Here is an 18,317-nt window from a genome sequence, read left to right on the forward strand (position 1 = left end):
TGCTGAGCGGACACCTCTCTCAGCTCATACCTATGGACCCCATGGAAGGCTCCCTTAGACTTGTTGGAGGAAGAAAACTGCAGTTTTGCAGAAGTCAGGTAATGTTAGTGTGTTATCTAGAAGGCATTGTTGATTCACTTTCCTCAGGCATGGTCCTAGGGCCAGGGTGAGAAATCCAGTGGGTGAGTTGCAAACAGTGTATCTGGCACCAACTTTGTATGGAAGGAGAAGTGGCCTGAAGTAAAGATTTCATAGTCTCCTGGGCTGTGGCAAACAGCTTGTCTAGATGAGCGGCCATCAAAAAATAAGGTTCAGTCTGGAGACGAGATCTGAAGACGACTTCAACTTACAGAGGGATCTATGGAAGCTGAAATGAAGTGTGTAGATCTTTGTGTCATACATCAATGCCTGTCAGAAAGTACCCACTGCACAGGTGTCAGGAAAATGAGGGGTAGTACAGACGTGGGACCCAGTCACCTCACCAAAGTAGGATGAGAGGCAGGCCTTCTGGCTTAGCAGGTTTTTTCTTCATTTCCCTCATGTGGAGCAGCTCCAGGGGCCCTACAGATAATCAGTGGCTATCTACTGGTAATCATGAAATTCTCTGTGGGCCTCCATCATGGTTAACATATAAACAGGAAAGCTTACATAATAGGTACCGAGTTAAGGTGCTAACAAGACATCCAGAAGGTTATCAGCAGCTACGGGAACAGTAAGAATATTTCAGATTTCAAGCACAATTGATTTTTTTTTTAGTAACGATTCCCTTCCTGATACATTTGGCTGTTGCATAAAGACCTGTTACCTGTAGTTTAATCTGATCCCAAGATGACATGCAGACAATTTCCAGAGATCAGAGCTGGTACTAGACATGACACTTCCTTGCTGTCTCTAATCCTGGTATATCAGGTTTGCCTGACCACTATGGCTGCAGCAGTAGACAAAATGATATTTTAACGACTACTACTAAGAGGTGAAAACAACTTGGAACACCACGATAAGCAAGTGACAGGAGGAAGGAGTGAAGCAGCTGGGTTTCTAGGTTAAACAGGAGGACCTACCAGCCAAAAGACTTTTTATAAGGTATAGAGAAGAATCTTAAGAAATCAAAGAGATTGCAGTCAGAAGGAAAAGACAGGATGGACTTAAGGTAATCAAATTGTGGTGTTATTGACTCCTGGAGTTCAGAAGAAGCAAGCTTCTCAGGGAGTGTCAGATTTTCAGACTTTGGCAAAGACAGAATATATACGACCAAAATGCACAGAGGCTGACAAAAATGTTCCCAATGATGAAATGTTCTCAGTAGGTAGAAAAAACAGCACAACGTAGTCCAAGCTGCAGCTACTCTCTACTCTACTGCAATTTCCTAATACGCACATTCATTCGCAAGTACTAAATGTTCTTTTATCCCAAATCCAAATTTTCCAAAAGCGAAACCAGTAGGAACAGTTTTTCTCTCTAGAATAGTTTGATAAACATACCATTTATTATAATAACAGTCCTGAAGCATGACAAGACATTGTACATTTATTCTGAATCAGATTAGATTGTGTTCAAATGGCTCAATTCTTTACAAATCACAAACCTTGAACACGTTAAAACAGTTATAATGTTTTTCCATAATTATACTCGATACACATCATTTTAACTATACACAAGGCAATGCTGGCATGGTTAACGGGTCCTGAAGTGTGGTGAGGGGATCCTGAACCAGTTAAGCTGGCGAGTGCGGAGTCCACCACACCCTCCAGGGCCTCCCCCGCTACAGTGCCACTGCCCTCACTCCTCCAGCGTCCCTTGATGTTGAGTGAAACAAAATCTACCACTGAAGTTTTTATTACAATTACCTGGCTTCTCCCTAGCATTCTTGTTCTAAAGTTAAGAAAACAAAAACAAAAAATCACCAAGAGAGCACACGTGACGGTTAAAGTACTTCTCCCTCTCCAGTGTGGACTCTCTGGTGTTTGGAAAGATTGGACTTACTGCAGAAGGTTTTTCCACAATTATCACACCAATAGGGCTTTTCCCCGGTATGGATTCTATGATGTTTATTAAAATTGGAGCTGTGGTTGAAGGCTTTTCCACACTCCTTACATTTATACGGCTTCTCTCCAGTGTGGAGTCTCTGATGAGAACTCAGACCTGCATGCTGGCTAAAGCTCTTCCCACACTCGTTACACTGGTAAGGTTTCTCCCCAGTATGTATTCGATAGTGCCGAATGAGGCTGCCTTTACCACTGAAAGCTTTCCCACAATCTTTGCACTGATATGGTGCCTCCTCAGTGTGTATTCGTTGATGTTTAAGGAGATCTGAGCTCTGACCGAAGGCTTTTCCACACTTACAGTCATAGGGCCGGTCCACCAAGTGTGTTCTGTAGTGAAGGGTAAGGTTTGAGCTGTGGCTAAAGGCTTTCCCACATTTGGTGCACACGTAGGGTTTCTCCCCAGTGTGTGTTCTCCGGTGTTTAGTAAGATTTGAGCTATTACTAAAGGCCTTTCCACACTCAGCACAAATGTAACGTCTCTCCCCTGGGGCAGGTTTAGTGGGCATTAGTTCTCTACCTTTCTTGGAACCTTTGCCTAGGAGAGGGGTTTTTGTTCCTCTTTCTTTCTCAAGATTTACCCACTGCCTTTCTGACCTGGCCTCACATTTACTGGCAATAACCATGGGAATAATATCCTTTTTGAATTCTTCTGCATGAGACTCTTCAGAATTTTGCTGCTTATCTGTTGATTCATCATCCTGGGTGTTCGACTTACAATCTGAAACAATAAACAGAATAAGGATGTGAGCTGTTTCCTGTTCTGAGAAGAAACCATTAGAGGACGAAGAGAACCATCAGGTGATATTGCTGAGTTTTGTAGGGTGACCAAATACTACTCTGAGAGGTCACAGTATCACGATGATACAACTGAGCCATCATTCAAATCTCGTTTACAGTAGCAACTGTCACACAAGCCCCCTGCCAGAAACCATTATGACATAAGGAGCACCTGGTTTTTTCTGCCAGGAGAAAAACTTCATATACAGAGGGCAATAAGGCAAAACCAAGCATAGTGGGATAGCAGCAAAGGAAATGGGTGATGCCCAGGCAGAATGGAACATGAAAGACTGCTGAAGGGTCAAATTTGATTAAGGAAGATAAAAAGTATAATTAAAGGAAAAGAGGCTAGTGGCAAATTCAGAAAAACTCATATGCTCACAGAAGCTAAATACAGAAGCAATAAAAGAGAATGTTCAGTCCATTTATAATCATTCTAGTCCCAATCCTTATTAATTTGAATGAAAGTAAGTACTTAATTCCCCCCACAGTTCAACTCTTATCATTTAATCTATTATACATTGGCTATGTTTTATAATTCTTTTCTTTATAAAATAACACTGCTGAAATCAGATTGAAGCAGTACATCTTTTTAGAGCATTTCATAGGCAGTCAGTCATACCACCAAAACTCTAACCATCCACACACATGGAAAAAGGGAGTAAGAGAAGCTCCCTCTGAAAAATGGGCTCTACTTAAGCACGGTGATCCCTCCACAGGTACAGAAGCCCCAATTGACAAAGTACTTTCTTCTAAACCCTTCTTATCCTTCCATCTGTCTCCACCTGACCATCTATTTCCTTCCTTTGCCAGCGTAAGCACTCAGCTGCTTCCGGGCTCACCCCTACTCACTGTCTGCTGATAACTGTAGCAGCAGGAGCTCAAATCTCTTTCAGTCTCCATGATGAGCAATCATTTGGCTACTCATACAGGCTTCCCTTCAAGTTGCCATGAACCATGTGTGGGGAAATAAGTAACTTAAAAGTTAAAAATTTTAAACAGCCTAACAAGGCGGAAGTTGAAAAAGAATTTACCAGGGACCATTTCCACATAATCCAAAGCGAATAATAACAGGTCCAGTAAATCATTAACAAAATAACAAGCATCATCTTTTAATTTATTCACTCAACCTGTCCACACCTCCATAAATAGTCCCTTTATTAAACTCACTTCAGCTGAAGTTATTAGACTGCGACACCTCTTCCCATGCCAGGACCTTGACTGAAACGCACCCGAGGGAGGAGAAGGAACTCATTCTGCCTAGTCAGCCAAACCAGGCAATCACCTCACAATCAGTGACTAGAGTTAGTCAGTTTCTTCAACCACAAAGGCCTGGGGCACTGAGGCGGGACCTGACAGATGGTTCCTACCTTGGTTCTGTCTCAGCTCCGGAGTGAAATCCTGCTCTTCCCCGGTCTCTTGGATGTACAGGGGTCCCCAAGATTCATATTTGGGACTTGTCTCCACAGACCACGTCTGTGTGCTGCTCAGGGATTCCTTTGCTGTTCCTGAAGATGACATCTTCTCCCACACCTGTTTCTGTTCATTTGGAGGAGGTGACACCTAGAGACAGTGAGGAATGGCTACGTTTATGCAAAGCTTACTTTAACTAAAATGCAAGAAAATCTTAGGAGAGCTATGTAGAATCTCTAGGGAGGAGAAAAGAAAAACACCTCCCATTCAACTCTCAAGGCTAAAGCTAGTTTAGGATAGTAGGGAAAAAAGGATGACATGTGGTCTAACTCAGCAGAAACTTTCATTTACCTCTTTGTATTATAGGGACAAACCTGTTCCTGCCTGGAATATTATGCTCCCAATCTGAGGATAAAAAAAGATTTCCCCCAGCCTACCTGCTGTCCCGGTTCATCCAGTTCTCGCTCCAGATCCTCCAGGAGAGTGACAGCCTCTTCAGCACTCTCTGGACAGTGCTCCTGCACCCAGGCCTGCAGCTCCCGGGGCAGGATGGTCAGGAACTGCTCAAGCACCAGCAGCTCCAGGATCTGCTCCTTGGTGTGGATCTCTGGCCTCAGCCACTCACAGCAGAGCACCCTGAGCTGACTCAGGGCCTCCCGGGGTCCGGGTGTGTCATGGTACCCAAACTGCCTGAAGCGTTGACGGAACATCTCCAGCCTAGGAAAGCACTTCCCTTTCTCCTCCTCTTTGACTTTCACAATCGCAGGCCCCACCTGCTCCTGTGGAGGCCTGGGGCCCACACCTGTGGCCATGCGCGGTACTTTGGTCATCATATGGACTCCGGAAATAGCTTCACTAAAGACAGGGCTCTGTGTAGCAGGAATACTACTTCCTTTGGATTTCTGGTTCTTTAGGGCTACAGAGTCAACTTAAGAAAATATACAAGTAAACAGACAACAGAATCAGTTTATCTTAACTGGCACTCATTAAATATATTTTGAAAGAAAACTAAAACTCCAGCAGTCTCAATAAAGAGCCAAACAGATAAAAATATAGGTGGGTATTTGTTACATGAAATATATCAATAATAAAGGTAGAGACCATAGAAAGGGTATATAAAAAGCTTATATAAGCTGAAGATGATCTCATCTTATACCTCTCTCTCTGCTCATTCTAACCAGCCATACTGTTCCCTGGACCTGTGAGGCACCTCCCACCTCAGAGCCTTGTCCACACTGCTCCCACTAACACTTCCTGCAGATTACACACTTCCAGATGCATGCCTGGCTCCCTCGCCTCCTCCAGGTTTGTACTCAGACGTCACCTTCTGGCTGAGGCACCCCTTGACCACCCTGTTTTAAACTGCACACTACCCTCCCTTACATGGAACTCCTTATCCTCCTCCTCCTCTTTTCCTTCAATTACCACCATACAAATACTATATATTTTATCTTTTCTAAAATTTAGCTGATTGATGTTACTCTGTCACATTGATGTTTCTATCCTTCTCTTTTTCCCTTCCTTTCTCTCTTTCTAAAAATAATAAAACCTTTGAAAAATAGGGCAGTATGAACTTACGTTCAATGTAATATACACAGAGGTTGATACAGAATTGGTAAGTGTGTGTGCCCATATCTTGGTTTCTAAACATCATTCTCCCATAAAAGGAACCAGAGATGGGGAAATGGCTAATTCTAGGTCGGAGAATACTGAAGATGAACCTGGAGCATCATGTAATGCCAGTAAGTATTAAAAAACCATCAACAACAGTGAGGTATGTCAAAGGAACACAGAGGCCTGAATTACAAAATACATAATGTAGTACCAGCTTGTAACCTTAAGTATAAAGTAAATATCCATAAGCCCATACTGATGTGAAAAAAGGTGACTGAATAAATAAATAAATAAATAGGGAAGAAAAGACAAATCTCCCATACAGAATTATTCCAAATAATTTATGTAGATACTCCCCTCAATAAGGCGGAGCTTAACTCTCCATTCCTTGAGTGTAGGCTACACTTACCAACTTACTTCCAAAGAGTGTATACAAAGGGACTGGAGAAATCACACAATCATATCAATAGATGCAGAAAAAGCATTTGATAAAATCCAGGACCACTTATGATAAAAACACTCAGCAAAATGGGAATAGAGGGAGGATACCTCAACATAATAAAGGCCATATATGAGAAACCTACTGCCAACATCATACTTAATGGGCAAAAACTAAAAGCTTGCCCTGGCTGATGTAGCTCAGTGGATTGAGCACAGGCCTGTGAACTAAGGGATAGCGGTTTGATACCCAGTCAGGACACATGCCTGGGTTGCAGGCCAGTTCCCAGTGGGGGATACACGAAAGGCAACCATACATTGATATTTCTCTCCCTCCCTCCTTCCCTTTCCATCTAAAGATAAATGAATAAACTCTTAAAAAAAAAAAGAAAAAAAACCACAAAAAACTAAAAGCTTTCCCCTTAAGATCAGGAACAAAACAAGGGTGTCCACTTCCACCGCTCTTACTCAACACAGTACTGGGAGTCCTAGCCACAGTGATCAGAGAAGAAATAAAAGGCATCCAAACTGGAAGGGAGTCAATAAAACTGTCATTATTCGCAGACAACATGACTGTGTACATGGAAGACCTACAGGCTCCACTGAAAAACTACCTGACCCAACAAGTAAATTTGTCAAAGTACCAAAATACAAAGTCAATGTTCACAAATCCATGGCATTTTTGTGCACCTACAATGAACTATCAGAAAGAGAAAGTAAAAAAAAAAAAACAACCTCCCATTTACTATAGCAACCAAAAAAACAGTACCTAAGAATAAATTTAACCAAGGAGGTAAAAGTCCTATACTTGGAAAACCATAGAACACTGAAGAAAGAAACTGAGAAAGATACAAATAAATGAAAGCATATACCATGTTCATGGATTGGAAGAAGTAACATCATTAAAATGTCCGTATAACCCAAAGCAATCTATGGATGCAACACAATTCCTATTAAATTACCAGTGATATATTTCACAGATCTAGAACAAATACTCCAAAAATTTATATGGAACCAAAAAGACCCTGAATAGCCTCAGCAATCTTGAGAAAGAAGGACAAAGTTGGAGGGATTACAATACCTGATATCAAACTATAGTACAGGACCACAGTAATCAAAACAGTCTGGTACTGGCTTAAGAAGAGACTAGACACATAGATCAATGGAACAGAATAGAGTTCAGAAATAAACCCGTGTCTCTATGGTTAATTAATATTTGACAAAGGGGACACAAGCATACAATGGAGTAAAGGTAGTCTTTTCAATAAATGGTGTTGGGAGATCTGAACTGGTACATACAAAAACAAAAAAAACAACAACTAGATCACCAACTTATACCATACACCAGAATAAACTCAAAATGGATAAAGGACTTAAATATAAGTTGTGATATCATAGAAATCCTAGCAGAAAACACAGGCGGTAAAATCTCACATATCTCACATAGCAGTATTTTTGCTGATACATCTCCTAGGGCAAGGGAAACAAAGGAAAAAATAAACAAATGGGACTACATCAAATTAAAAATCTTCTGCATGGATAAAGAAACCATCAGAAAAATAAAAAGGGAACCAACAATATGGAAGAACATATCTGCCAATGATACATTGGACCAGGGTTTAATCTCCAAAATATATAAAGATCTCATAGGACTCAACACCAGGAAGACACACAGTTCAATTAAAAAATGGGCAAAGGAACTGAGCAGACACCTCTCCAAGGAGGACATACAGAGGGCCCACAGGCACATGAAAGAATGTTCAAAATCACTAGCCCTCTGAGAGACGCAAATTAAAACCACAATGAGATACCACCTCACACTGGTCAGAATGACCATCATTAATAAATCAACAAACAAATGCTGGAGAGGATGTGGAGAAAAGGGAACCCTCATTCATTGCAATGAGAATGCAGACTGGTGCAATTACCGTGGGAAACAGTATGGAATTTCCTCAGAAAATTAAAAATGGAACTGCATTTTTACCCAGAAATTCCGCTGCTGGAAATATACCTTAATAATCCCCAAACACCAATTCAAAAGAATTTATTATGCACCCCTATGTTCATAGCAGCACTATTTATAAAAGCGAAGACTTGGAAACAGCCTCAGTGCCCACCAATATATGAGTGGATCAAAAAACTGTGGTATATTTATATAATGGAATACTATATGGCAGAAAAAAAAGAAGGAATTCCTACCTTTTGTGCCAGCATGGATGGAACTGGAGATTATTATGCTAAGTGAAATAAGACAGTCAGTGAAAGACAAATACCACATGACCTCACTTATAAGAGGAACCTAATGAACAAAATAAACTAATGAGCAAAACAGAACCAGAGGCCCTGGCTGGTGTAGCTCAATGGATTGAGCTTGGGCCCGCAAACCAAACAACCACAGTTCGATTCCCAGTCAGGGCACATGCCTGGGTTGCAGGCCAGTCCCAGCAGGGGACGCACAAGAGGCAACCATACACTGATATTTCTCTCTTCTCCTTCCCTTCCCCTCTAGAGATAAATAAAGTCTTAAAAAAGAAAAAAAAAAAAAAGAACCAGAGGCAGAGATTCATGTAACAGACTGATGGCTTTAAGAGGGGAGGAGTCAGGTGGGAACTATTTGAAAGACAGTGAAGGGATCAGTCGAAGAACATATATGAAGGACCCATGGACACAGACAACAGTGTGAGGATAGATTATGGAAGCAGGGGGCAGGCTGGGTGGAGGGGAACAAGGGAGGAAAAATTGGGACAACTATAATAGCATAATAAAACATTAAAAGATAAATTTAAAAAAAGAAAGAAAGGGTCTGGGGGAAGTAACTACAGTGGAAAAACATGACAAACACCACCTCACCCACTTGATCAAAATTAACATCATTATGGAATGTTGGGAACTGACTCATCTGGATTCGGAAACTGTAACCTCCCATGGCTAAGGCTGAGTGAGAGAACTTGGGACCCTAAGCCACTAAGGAGACAAAGCTTATCTCCCTGGCAGGAGCACTGCCTCTGTCCACTTTACTTCACCCTGCCTGGCCCCCAGTACATGACCAGTTAGCCAGTGATGGGTAAGATTCCTCAAGGGAGGGACTACCTAAAGACATGGTCATGAGGGGGCCTTGAGGGAAGGACTTGGGGGGCCTATGGAGAAAGGAGGTGATAGATCCTTCACCCCTCAGCTTTGACATAGCCTGAGTCCTCACTCTGTCTGCAAGAAGTCTCCTAATCTCTTGGCCACCTTTCTTCCCCTGCTTGACCTAAGCCTGAAACAATGCCGGAGGTGGGTGCGGCCCTGTGCTGGAAAGGGCAGGTTCCTGGGGGTGATCAGGCCTAAGAAAGAATGCATAAAATCCTGTGAAATCTGCAATGCTAATACACTCAATTTAAATAAGGATCGAACATGGAATGAGTTTGTTTCCCCAAAGTTTTATGGCCTTTTGCTATCTGACCCTGACTCAAAAGAAGTCCTCAGAGTTCTTTGAATGTTATCTATTTGATTATTACTGCCTAACAATGATGAATTTTCCATAAAAACCTGTATTCCTATGCAAATTAAAGCCAATAAAAGCTTATCAAGGCAAGGGTTGGTGCCCTATCCCCGAGAGAGTGGCGGTGCAGTTCCTTTTCCTCCACAGGACTTGTAATCCGTGTGAATTTGTCTCATCTCAGCCACAACACCTCGGACATTGCTTGCTGGTGTCCGCATCAATGGAACACTACTCTGCCATAAAAGGTGAAAAACTGCCATCTTTGACAACATGGTCAGTTTTTGAGGATAAGTGAGATAAGTCAGCCAAAAAAAGGAAAATAACTATATGACTTCACTCACATGTGGAGCACAAAACAAACAAAAATTACAAATGAATAAAACAAACACAAACTCATAGATACAGGCATCATAATGGTAGCTACCACAGGGGGAAGGGCAAGATAGGTAAAGGGTCAAAATATACGGTAATGAACGAAACTAGATTTTTGGTGTAAGGAGCATGAAATAAGAGTATACAGATATCGAACTATAATGTTGTACACCTGAAATTTATATGATACTACCCATGTTACCTTAAAAAAAACAATTTTTTAATATTCTTTGGTCCTTTTCAATGAACATCTGAGCAAATAATATAAACAGTGTAACAACTTTACCTCAATGTGTTTCTGAATATTTCTATTACTGCTATTAATACACAGTAATTTTTGTTAGTGTTAATATAGGGAAGAATTAGTATTCAGTATTTCATAGCGCAGACCTTAAAGGAAAGGTACTGAAAGAGATAGGTCTGCCCTATAATTTTTTTTAAAAGATTAGTATCATCAGTGATAAGTCATGTGACTTGATATGAAAAGATTACTTTGCCCTGACCAGTATCTCAGTTGGTTAGAGTGTCATCCCGATATACCAAGGTTGTGGGTTCAATCCCTGGTCAGAACACATACAAGAATCAACCAATGACTGCAGAGACAAGTGAAACAACAAATTGATGTTTCCCTCTCCCTCTCTCAAATCAATAAAAACAAAACAAACAAAAGACACAGAAAACCGAGAAACTGCCACTAACCAAAGTACATTAAGTAGACATGAAGATTAATGTCCTATGGTATCCTCAATGAGATCAGGGAACAGAAAAGGACATTAGGGAAAAATTAATAAAATTTGAATAAATGGTGGAACTCAGTTAACTGTAACGTACCAATGTTGGTTCCTTAATTGTGACAGATGTACACGGTACTGTAAGATGTTAACAAGAGCAACTGGGTGAGAAAGAGATAGGGACTCACTGTATTATATTTGAGCTTCTTTAAAACTATCCTAAAATGTTTATTTAAATTAAATATATACATTTTTATATTTTTAAAATGCTCTTTACCCCAAAGAGTATTTCTCTGCTCTTTGTGGTAAAGAGCAGCTTTAGTAAATGCTGTTCTATTATGGAAGGGTGGTAAAGAGAAATGTGACTGTTAACTTCAACACTTATTATTAGAGCAGGCCATTCTTAGAATTCACTAGACATCTTAAAAAGTTGTGAAGCCATTTTCTTTTATAATAATAATAATAATATAATAATAATATATTATTATTATCCTCATTCAAGGACATTTTTTCATTGCTTTCAGAGAGAGGGGGAAGGAGAGAGGCAGACAAACATCAATGCAAGAGAGAAGTATCAAATGGTTTGCTTCCGTATGTGCCTGGACAGAGGATCAAACCCCAAGCCTAGGTATGCACCCTCACCAGGAATCAAACCTAAAACCTTTCAGTTATGGGACAAGGCTCCAACCAACTTAGTCACACCAGCCAGGGCTAGGATAATTATATTTTTAAAGGCACATGCCTTGTCCACAATAACAGTTAATTTTTTACTTTCTTCCAGTAACTGTCAGAATATTGGCCTAATGAAATAGTTTCTAGCAGACCTATTTCAAACATAGCACAAAGCTTATTTTTAAATTTTATCAAATACTTTTAGCTTTGAACTAGTTGGCAACATTATAATAGTCCTTCATCCTCTGAAATCACATAGGCCATTTTCCAGTTTGGCAATTCTATCTCCATAGGCTCAAAGGCTATCTGCAGAGGTTTAAAATCTGCTGGCCCTAGCTGGGTAGGTCAATTGGTTACAGCATGAACCTGATATGGCAAGGCTGCAGGTTCAATCCCTGGTCAAGGCACATACAAGAAGCAACCGATAATGCATAAATAAGTAGAACAAATAAATCAATTTTCTCTAAAATCAATACAAATGAAAACAATTTTTAAAATACTTTTAAAAACACATAAATTTGCTCATGTCACCCAGCTGTTTACAATTACTTAACCTTTTTGCATGGCAAACAAATCCCAATCTGGCCTCTGCCCCCCTTTTCAGTCATCACTCCCTTTCTCATTCCCTATGCTCACTCTCTGCCCAGTTCTCACAAGGCTTCTACTCATCTTTCAGATGAGATTGGGAGTGTTCAGGATGGTATGTCTGTAGACTCTACTTACCTTTCAAGTCTCAGCTCAACAACTGACCCATGCGAAGATGTTCAACCTTAATTACAATAAAAGAAATCCTCCCACCCCTCTGATTGGCAAATATTAAGAAAACAAATCTGATAATCCGATGGGTTCCTCCCCCCCCCACCTTAAGAAAGCCAGTAATTTCACATTTGTTCATGCTGAGTTTGTCTAAAGGTTCATTTAGGGGAACCCTCCAGGTCTTGGCTTCTGAATTTTTCTTTCTTTAAAATATTTTATTTATTTTTAAAGAAGGGAGAGGAAGGGAAGGAAAGAGGGAGAGAAACATGGATGTATGAAACATCGATGGGTTGCCTCTTGTATGCCCCTAACCAAGGACCTGCCCTGCAACCCAGGCATGTGCCCTGACCAGGAATCAAACTGGCAACCCTTCCGTCTGTAGGATAGCGCCCAACCCACTGAACCACACGTCAGGGCTGAATTTTTCTTAATAAAGTGCTCATAAAATAAAAAAGCATGTAGACAGAAAATGGAGGCTTTGTTACTAACTCAGATTGTCTTCAACTACTGTGAACTACATTTTCAGGCTGTCTAGAACGTTAGGCTAAAGGCATCCATGAAGCAAAAGTTCATGGTCTATAAAAAGAAAGCTTTTGTTCAGTTCTAGTTTATTCCCTCCCCTCCCTTTATGCCAGTTTCCCAAAGCGTGTGTATTCTTATAAAAGATCCCCAAATCCATTTGGAAAATGAGGCATAAATAAATCAAATGATCATAGATTCTAACAATTTAATGCTAGAATGCCTTTAATAGATTCAAAGTCTGTACCTGAAAACTCCCAGGCAGGAAAATTTGATCATTTCTGAGGCCCAGAATTCTGTGAGACAGTTCCAACTTTTCTTTAAATCAAATAAAATTGTGCATAATTTTTTTTAACTTGTCTTCACACTTCCTTTACACTTCAGTCCTAGACCAATACTTACTTACTCCATAGTAACCTTATAATGCCTGAAAACAATCTTCTTGCTTCTTAACCCTTTTCTTATCCACAGTTGTTTCAACTGTTCCTTAAATAGCACAGGTTTCCAAGTACCTCACCAGCCAGACCAGCCAGATCACCTTTCTCTGGACAAACTCTGTTAACAAATGGTCCCCAAATACCGTGTTTTCCAAACTTGAGCAGAGATTCCTGTTATTGGCTCATTTTCTAACCTAAACAAAGACCAAGAGGACTATTCACTCCCTTGGATCAGACACAACCCAGGACTTCTAAAAGGGTTGGGTTTCTCAGAGGAGGTCCCCAAGCCCCTCCGCGTGTTTCATCAATTAGCCCAGAGTTCGGACTCCCACTGAGAGCCCAGAAAATAGAAATGGCAGCCCTTGCTCGGCTCAGGGAACGCCTAAAAAACTGCTTGGAAAATGCGAAACAAAGTTTCATTTGTTAAAAAGCCCTGGGAGGAGGAAAAGGTTTTCCAAGGAGCAAGCGCCTCTGGGGCTGGGCAGGGGTACGGGGCTCCTACCTACAGCCCTTCCAAGACCGATCTGGTGGGGTCCTCGGGGGCCACAGCTGTACACCCACCCATTCCCCTCAGAACCTTTTCACTTAGGCTCCCTCTCTCACCCGTCAAGCTTACCGAGGACGAGGAGGCTCTCCGTGAGTCAGAATCACTCCTGGCCCCAGGACACCAAGACGTGCACCGCGGCAGGCGCAGCCGGAAGTGCGTCATAGCTCCGCCCGCGCACAGTACGGCGCGGCCGCAGAGACCCCTCTAGGAATTCCGGGCATCTCGGTGTCTTGGTGTACGCAGGAGAAGGAGGCGTCTCCAGTGCGAGATGAGTTGCCACCTGAGGGTTTACATCAGGGATCTTGCCGCCCCGCCCCTTGTAGGTTTTTACTAAGTAAGGTCCCATGTGAAGGCGGCGGCTTTGACCAGAAATGAGCAAATCGGGAGGGGTCAGCTGTGAACACCGTGACATTCCACCTGAGAGAATCTGGAGTATTTGTTCTTAGCTAGAAGACGGGGAGAGTGAGGGACAAAGCTGTCTTAGTTTTCTAATATGTGAAGTGTTGTCATTTGAAAAAGAAGTTTATATTATAGGAATCAAGGAACTGGTTTTAGAAGTACAATACAAGGAAGGACTTTATTTTTAAAAAGTTATTAAAATATAGCCACTTCCTGCATCATCTTGTGTTGTTTTGAAGAAGTGGAAGAGCCCTAGGAACAGGAAGGACAGTTAAGCAGAATGAATTTTGGGGGGTTAGATGATCTTTAACAACTTCCTACAGCTTGCCCCAGACTCCTATTAGTTTTCCCCTTAATAGAGGGAAGGAAGCTGTAAAAAAAAAAAATTCAGAGAGAAGGAAAGGGAGGTAGAAGGAGAGGGAGGGAAATAACATGAAAAGAAACACAGGTTGCCTCTCACATGCACCCCGACTGGGCATAACCCAAGCAGCTGCCATAATTTGGAATCAAACCCATGAAATTTTGCTTTGTGGAATCACACCCAACCACCTGGGCCATGGAAGCTAGGGCAAGGAGAAAGAAACTTTTTACAACACATTCACCATTACCACTCCCTCTGCACAGCTCCCTTGAGTACTTCAGTATGGGCCAGGTACTGTGTTAAGTGCTTGGTGTCAGTTCTTTATTGCTGCATGAAACACTACCCCCAAACTTTGTGCCTTAACACACAATTACTGTTTTTCACACGACCTCGCAAATCTGTGGATTGGCTGGTTTGTTCTGCTTCCTGTGGTATCAACCAAGGAGTTGGGATGTCTGGCAGTTGGTGTTGGCCCACAGACTGAAGTTCAATGGGGATGTTCGCCTGGGCCCTCCGTGCTCTTCCATGTGAGTCTTTCGGCTTGGCTGCTTGCGCTGTCTCCACATTATGACTGGGTTCCCTGAGAGGAACATTTTAAGAGGTCAAGGTGGAACTTGGAGATGTGTAGGGCCCAGCCTTGGAAGTTATATAAGTTATATAGCATCATTTTTACCACATTCTGTTGTTAAAATAGGGCTCTGGGCCAGATTCAAGTGGAAGAAAAACAGATTCTATCTTTTAGTCACACTGCAAGAGTATGTGGGCTGGGAGATGATGTGGCTGTCTTTGGAAAAAATGTACTACACACATTTATCTTCATTATATCAATCCCATGAAATATTATAATCCTGAGAATACTTACCCCAGTGAAATAGTAAAATCTTTATTTTGTAGATCAGGAAACGGGCTCAGAAGAGAAAGTAACTTTTCCAGTGTCATACAACGGATATGTGGGAAAGTTAAGATTCAAACTTGGCTTTCATTCTCCAAAGCCTATGCTTTTAAGCTCTATACTTCCTTTGCATAGGCTGGAGAAAGAATAAATGGTTAAAGGGAACAGAATCACTAGAACTGAAGGAGGAAACCAGGAAACCTGCATCTGTTCCATTAGCCACACGTGTTGATGCATTGGTCCTACTCTATCCAGCCACTTAGTCAAAGGATCTTTGATCTTTACCTAGTCATACAGCCAGTGAGTTGTGGTGCTGGGGCTTAAGGAATCCTTCCAATTCTGAGCAGAGGGACATAGTCACATAAGACTAGTGCCAAGAGAAGCCTTAAGGACAGTCTGGTTAAGCTCTTGTTTTCTGATGAAGAAACCAATGCCTGGAGAAGTCAGACACAAGGCACACTGGTAGCAGAGCTTAGGGTAGAATCCAAATTTTCTAATTCAATCCTGTGTCATTACTAGGTCTCAACAGATTCTGAAAGATATCATTAGAGATACCAAGATGCTGTCCATCCAAATCATATGGTATTAAAACAAGTTGCTCTAGAATGATATATATTATTTTCTTCCATTAATATAACCATGGCCATATGACAAGAGCACAGCAAAACAGACAAAGGAAAAGTTAGCCAATGTGCTGGTGACTTGCTGTGATGTATCACTGGCATTTCCTTTTCAGAATGGTTTTGATTTCTAGAAACCTCATACCCTTTCAATGAATTCATTTAAAAAAACACCAAGAACCTACAATGTCTCAGATATTGTGTTAAGGCACCAGGGAAAAGTGAAAAGTACATGCAGTTCTTAGCAGACATGCAATCAAGTAATTACAGATATGGTCAATAATAGAGATGAGACCAATAAGTGGTAACTGAATTGAATGTATCATCTTCCGGATCTACAGTCTGACCTATTGTAACATGAAAACTTCCTTTCTGTGATAGTCCTTTTTTTTTTTTATCCTTGCCTGAGGACATTTTTTCATTGCTTTGAAAGAAAGTGAGAGAGGGAAAGAAATATTGATGCAAGAGAAGAACATCAATTGGTTGCTTCCTGTATGTGCCCTGACTGGGGTTCGAACCCGCAACCTTTTAGTGTAGGGAATGAAGCTCCAGTCAACCAAACCACATTGGTCAGGGCAGTCCTCCGTTTCTAACCATTTTCGTCGCAGGGAGTTTACTACTTTAGAGGACAGTTCCTTCTTTCAGGAGAGTTCTCACTGGTAAAAATTCTCTCAAAGCAAAAATCTGCATCCCTATAATTTCAACTCATTGATCCTAGTCTTGATTAATCCTTTTTCACTCACAAAATGCATGTAGATGTTCTTCTTATCCCTTTAAATTATCACATGTGATTGTCTCAAAGATCACCTATAGCAGTTCCACAATCACGTCTGAAAGTTGCTTCTGAATCTTGGAATGTCAAGTCTGAACTGCCCTTGGGCACTCTGAGGGCCCACAGTTCCTCTTTCTCATTTAAATGACCTCCATACTCTCCCACTTTTACACTACTTGGTTCCCTTTTGTCTTGAAGAGTTATTTGGCTTGAAAAAGAAAAAGGATTCCTCTCCACTTTATAGAAGAAATCTGGAAGGGGAAAAGCTACCAGTGTGGGCCCTGGCTTTCTCCCTGCTTTTCCCTCAGGGAAAAGCCCAGTCATGATTCTCTCTAAAACAGATGCTGTCTGGATCTTCCTGGCATCTGCCATCACCTGTTTTTGCTGCCATCACTGTCCTTGGTCAGTAGAGGGTGATCAAACTTTTATTTCTCTTAGAACAAGGCTGGGCAAGTTTCTTGTCCGTTACAGTTCTGTAAACTTTCCTGTTTTCCTTCTAGAAGGAGTCCACATATATGGCATGTTGGGAAGCTGCGAATGAAAAAATGAGAAAATGAAAATAGAAATGGAGTGGTGTAGTTAGACAACCCCGCAGCTTAGCGCTGAAGCTCTGCTGCTAATGAGCATTGGGAGACTTAGATATGTGACTTGATTATCTGAAAGTGGTATAATATCTGCTCTGACAACCTTAAAGTGTTTGGATCATGTGAGAGTGAACTAGCTTTGCAACTAGCTATACCAACAGTAAGGGATTTTTAATTTTCAAAACTCCTGGCTATATTATTATTTCTGATCTCCTCTTTGCTTTAATGTTTGCCCCCACCAAGGGATAGATGTGGCTCCACCTATGACAGATCCTTTCTTCCATCCCATCCACTCTGGGGGTCAGGCCACCTACCTTCTCCGTAGTAAGGGTAGTTTCCTGCCAAGACTTTCACAATCTCAGAGAAGATTACAAAAGGTATCTGGTCTATCTCCCCAGCCCGCCCCCCATGCAAAATCCATTCCTGCTTAGGACCCCTGAGTATCCCCCTCCTCCCCAACCGCTTCCTGAATGAACTGATGCAGCCACCTGCTCTGGCTGGCTGTGCAGTTTCTTTCTAATCCCAGTGGCTTCTACTAGAGTCACTCCCTGTTGTGCAACTTGTGCCCTGCACAACCCCAGGGACCACCATTCATCTTATCAGGGAATTGTACAGTTATCTCAACTTGCCAGCAGAAGGCAGTCAAGTTTACTGAGGAAGAGGCACCTTTTTCTAATTTGCCCAAAATCCTGGTAGCAGCTGGGCAGAGCTGGCTTTACTTATCTGCCTTACTTATTGCTGAATCTCTTTCCTTTTATTATTCCTAACACCCAGCATATGGCTTGCCAGTACTATCTGTTGAAAGGGATTTAATTCTCTTTCTTGGAGTCAAGCAGAATAAACTGAAATCCTCTTCTAAGATGCAGGCCAAGTTCCCGGTGAGG

General features: G+C 41.6%; 2 protein-coding genes across 7 annotated transcripts in view; both read right to left on the reverse strand.

Moving 5' to 3' along the window:
* Positions 1-1,509: 1,509 nt before the first annotated feature.
* Positions 1,510-14,261, reverse strand: ZSCAN21 (zinc finger and SCAN domain containing 21). Of its 2 annotated transcripts, XM_037134969.2 has the most exons (5): positions 13,875-13,951; positions 8,487-8,524; positions 4,673-5,163; positions 4,193-4,385; positions 1,510-2,763 (listed from the first exon to the last, which is right to left on the reverse strand). In XM_037134969.2, exons 3-5 carry the CDS (start codon positions 5,066-5,068, stop codon positions 1,925-1,927), a joined length of 1,428 nt encoding a protein of 475 aa, XP_036990864.2. In that variant the 5' UTR covers positions 5,069-5,163; positions 8,487-8,524; positions 13,875-13,951; the 3' UTR covers positions 1,510-1,924. The 2 variants fall into 2 exon arrangements, with proteins under 2 accessions (XP_036990864.2, XP_036990863.2); XM_037134968.2 differs by lacking the exon at positions 8,487-8,524 and having other exon boundaries at positions 13,875-14,261.
* Positions 14,262-14,864: 603 nt separating this feature from the next.
* Positions 14,865-18,317, reverse strand: part of ZKSCAN1 (zinc finger with KRAB and SCAN domains 1) — a 32,161-nt gene continuing 28,708 nt past the window's right edge. For 4 of the 5 annotated variants that reach the window (XR_008389692.1, XR_008389691.1, XR_005081068.2 and 1 more), the window contains 2 exons: positions 17,225-17,380; positions 14,865-15,145 (listed from right to left, as the gene is read on the reverse strand). The gene's annotated coding sequence lies outside the window, so the exon portion shown is untranslated. The remainder of the gene's footprint in view (positions 15,146-17,224; positions 17,381-18,317) is intronic. The other variant, XR_008389689.1, reaches the window with a different exon arrangement.

Source organism: Artibeus jamaicensis, unplaced genomic scaffold (genome assembly GCF_021234435.1).
Source record: "Artibeus jamaicensis isolate MK-2021 breed Jamaican fruit bat unplaced genomic scaffold, CSHL_Jam_final contig_956, whole genome shotgun sequence".
Classification (NCBI taxonomy): domain Eukaryota; kingdom Metazoa; phylum Chordata; class Mammalia; order Chiroptera; family Phyllostomidae; genus Artibeus; species Artibeus jamaicensis.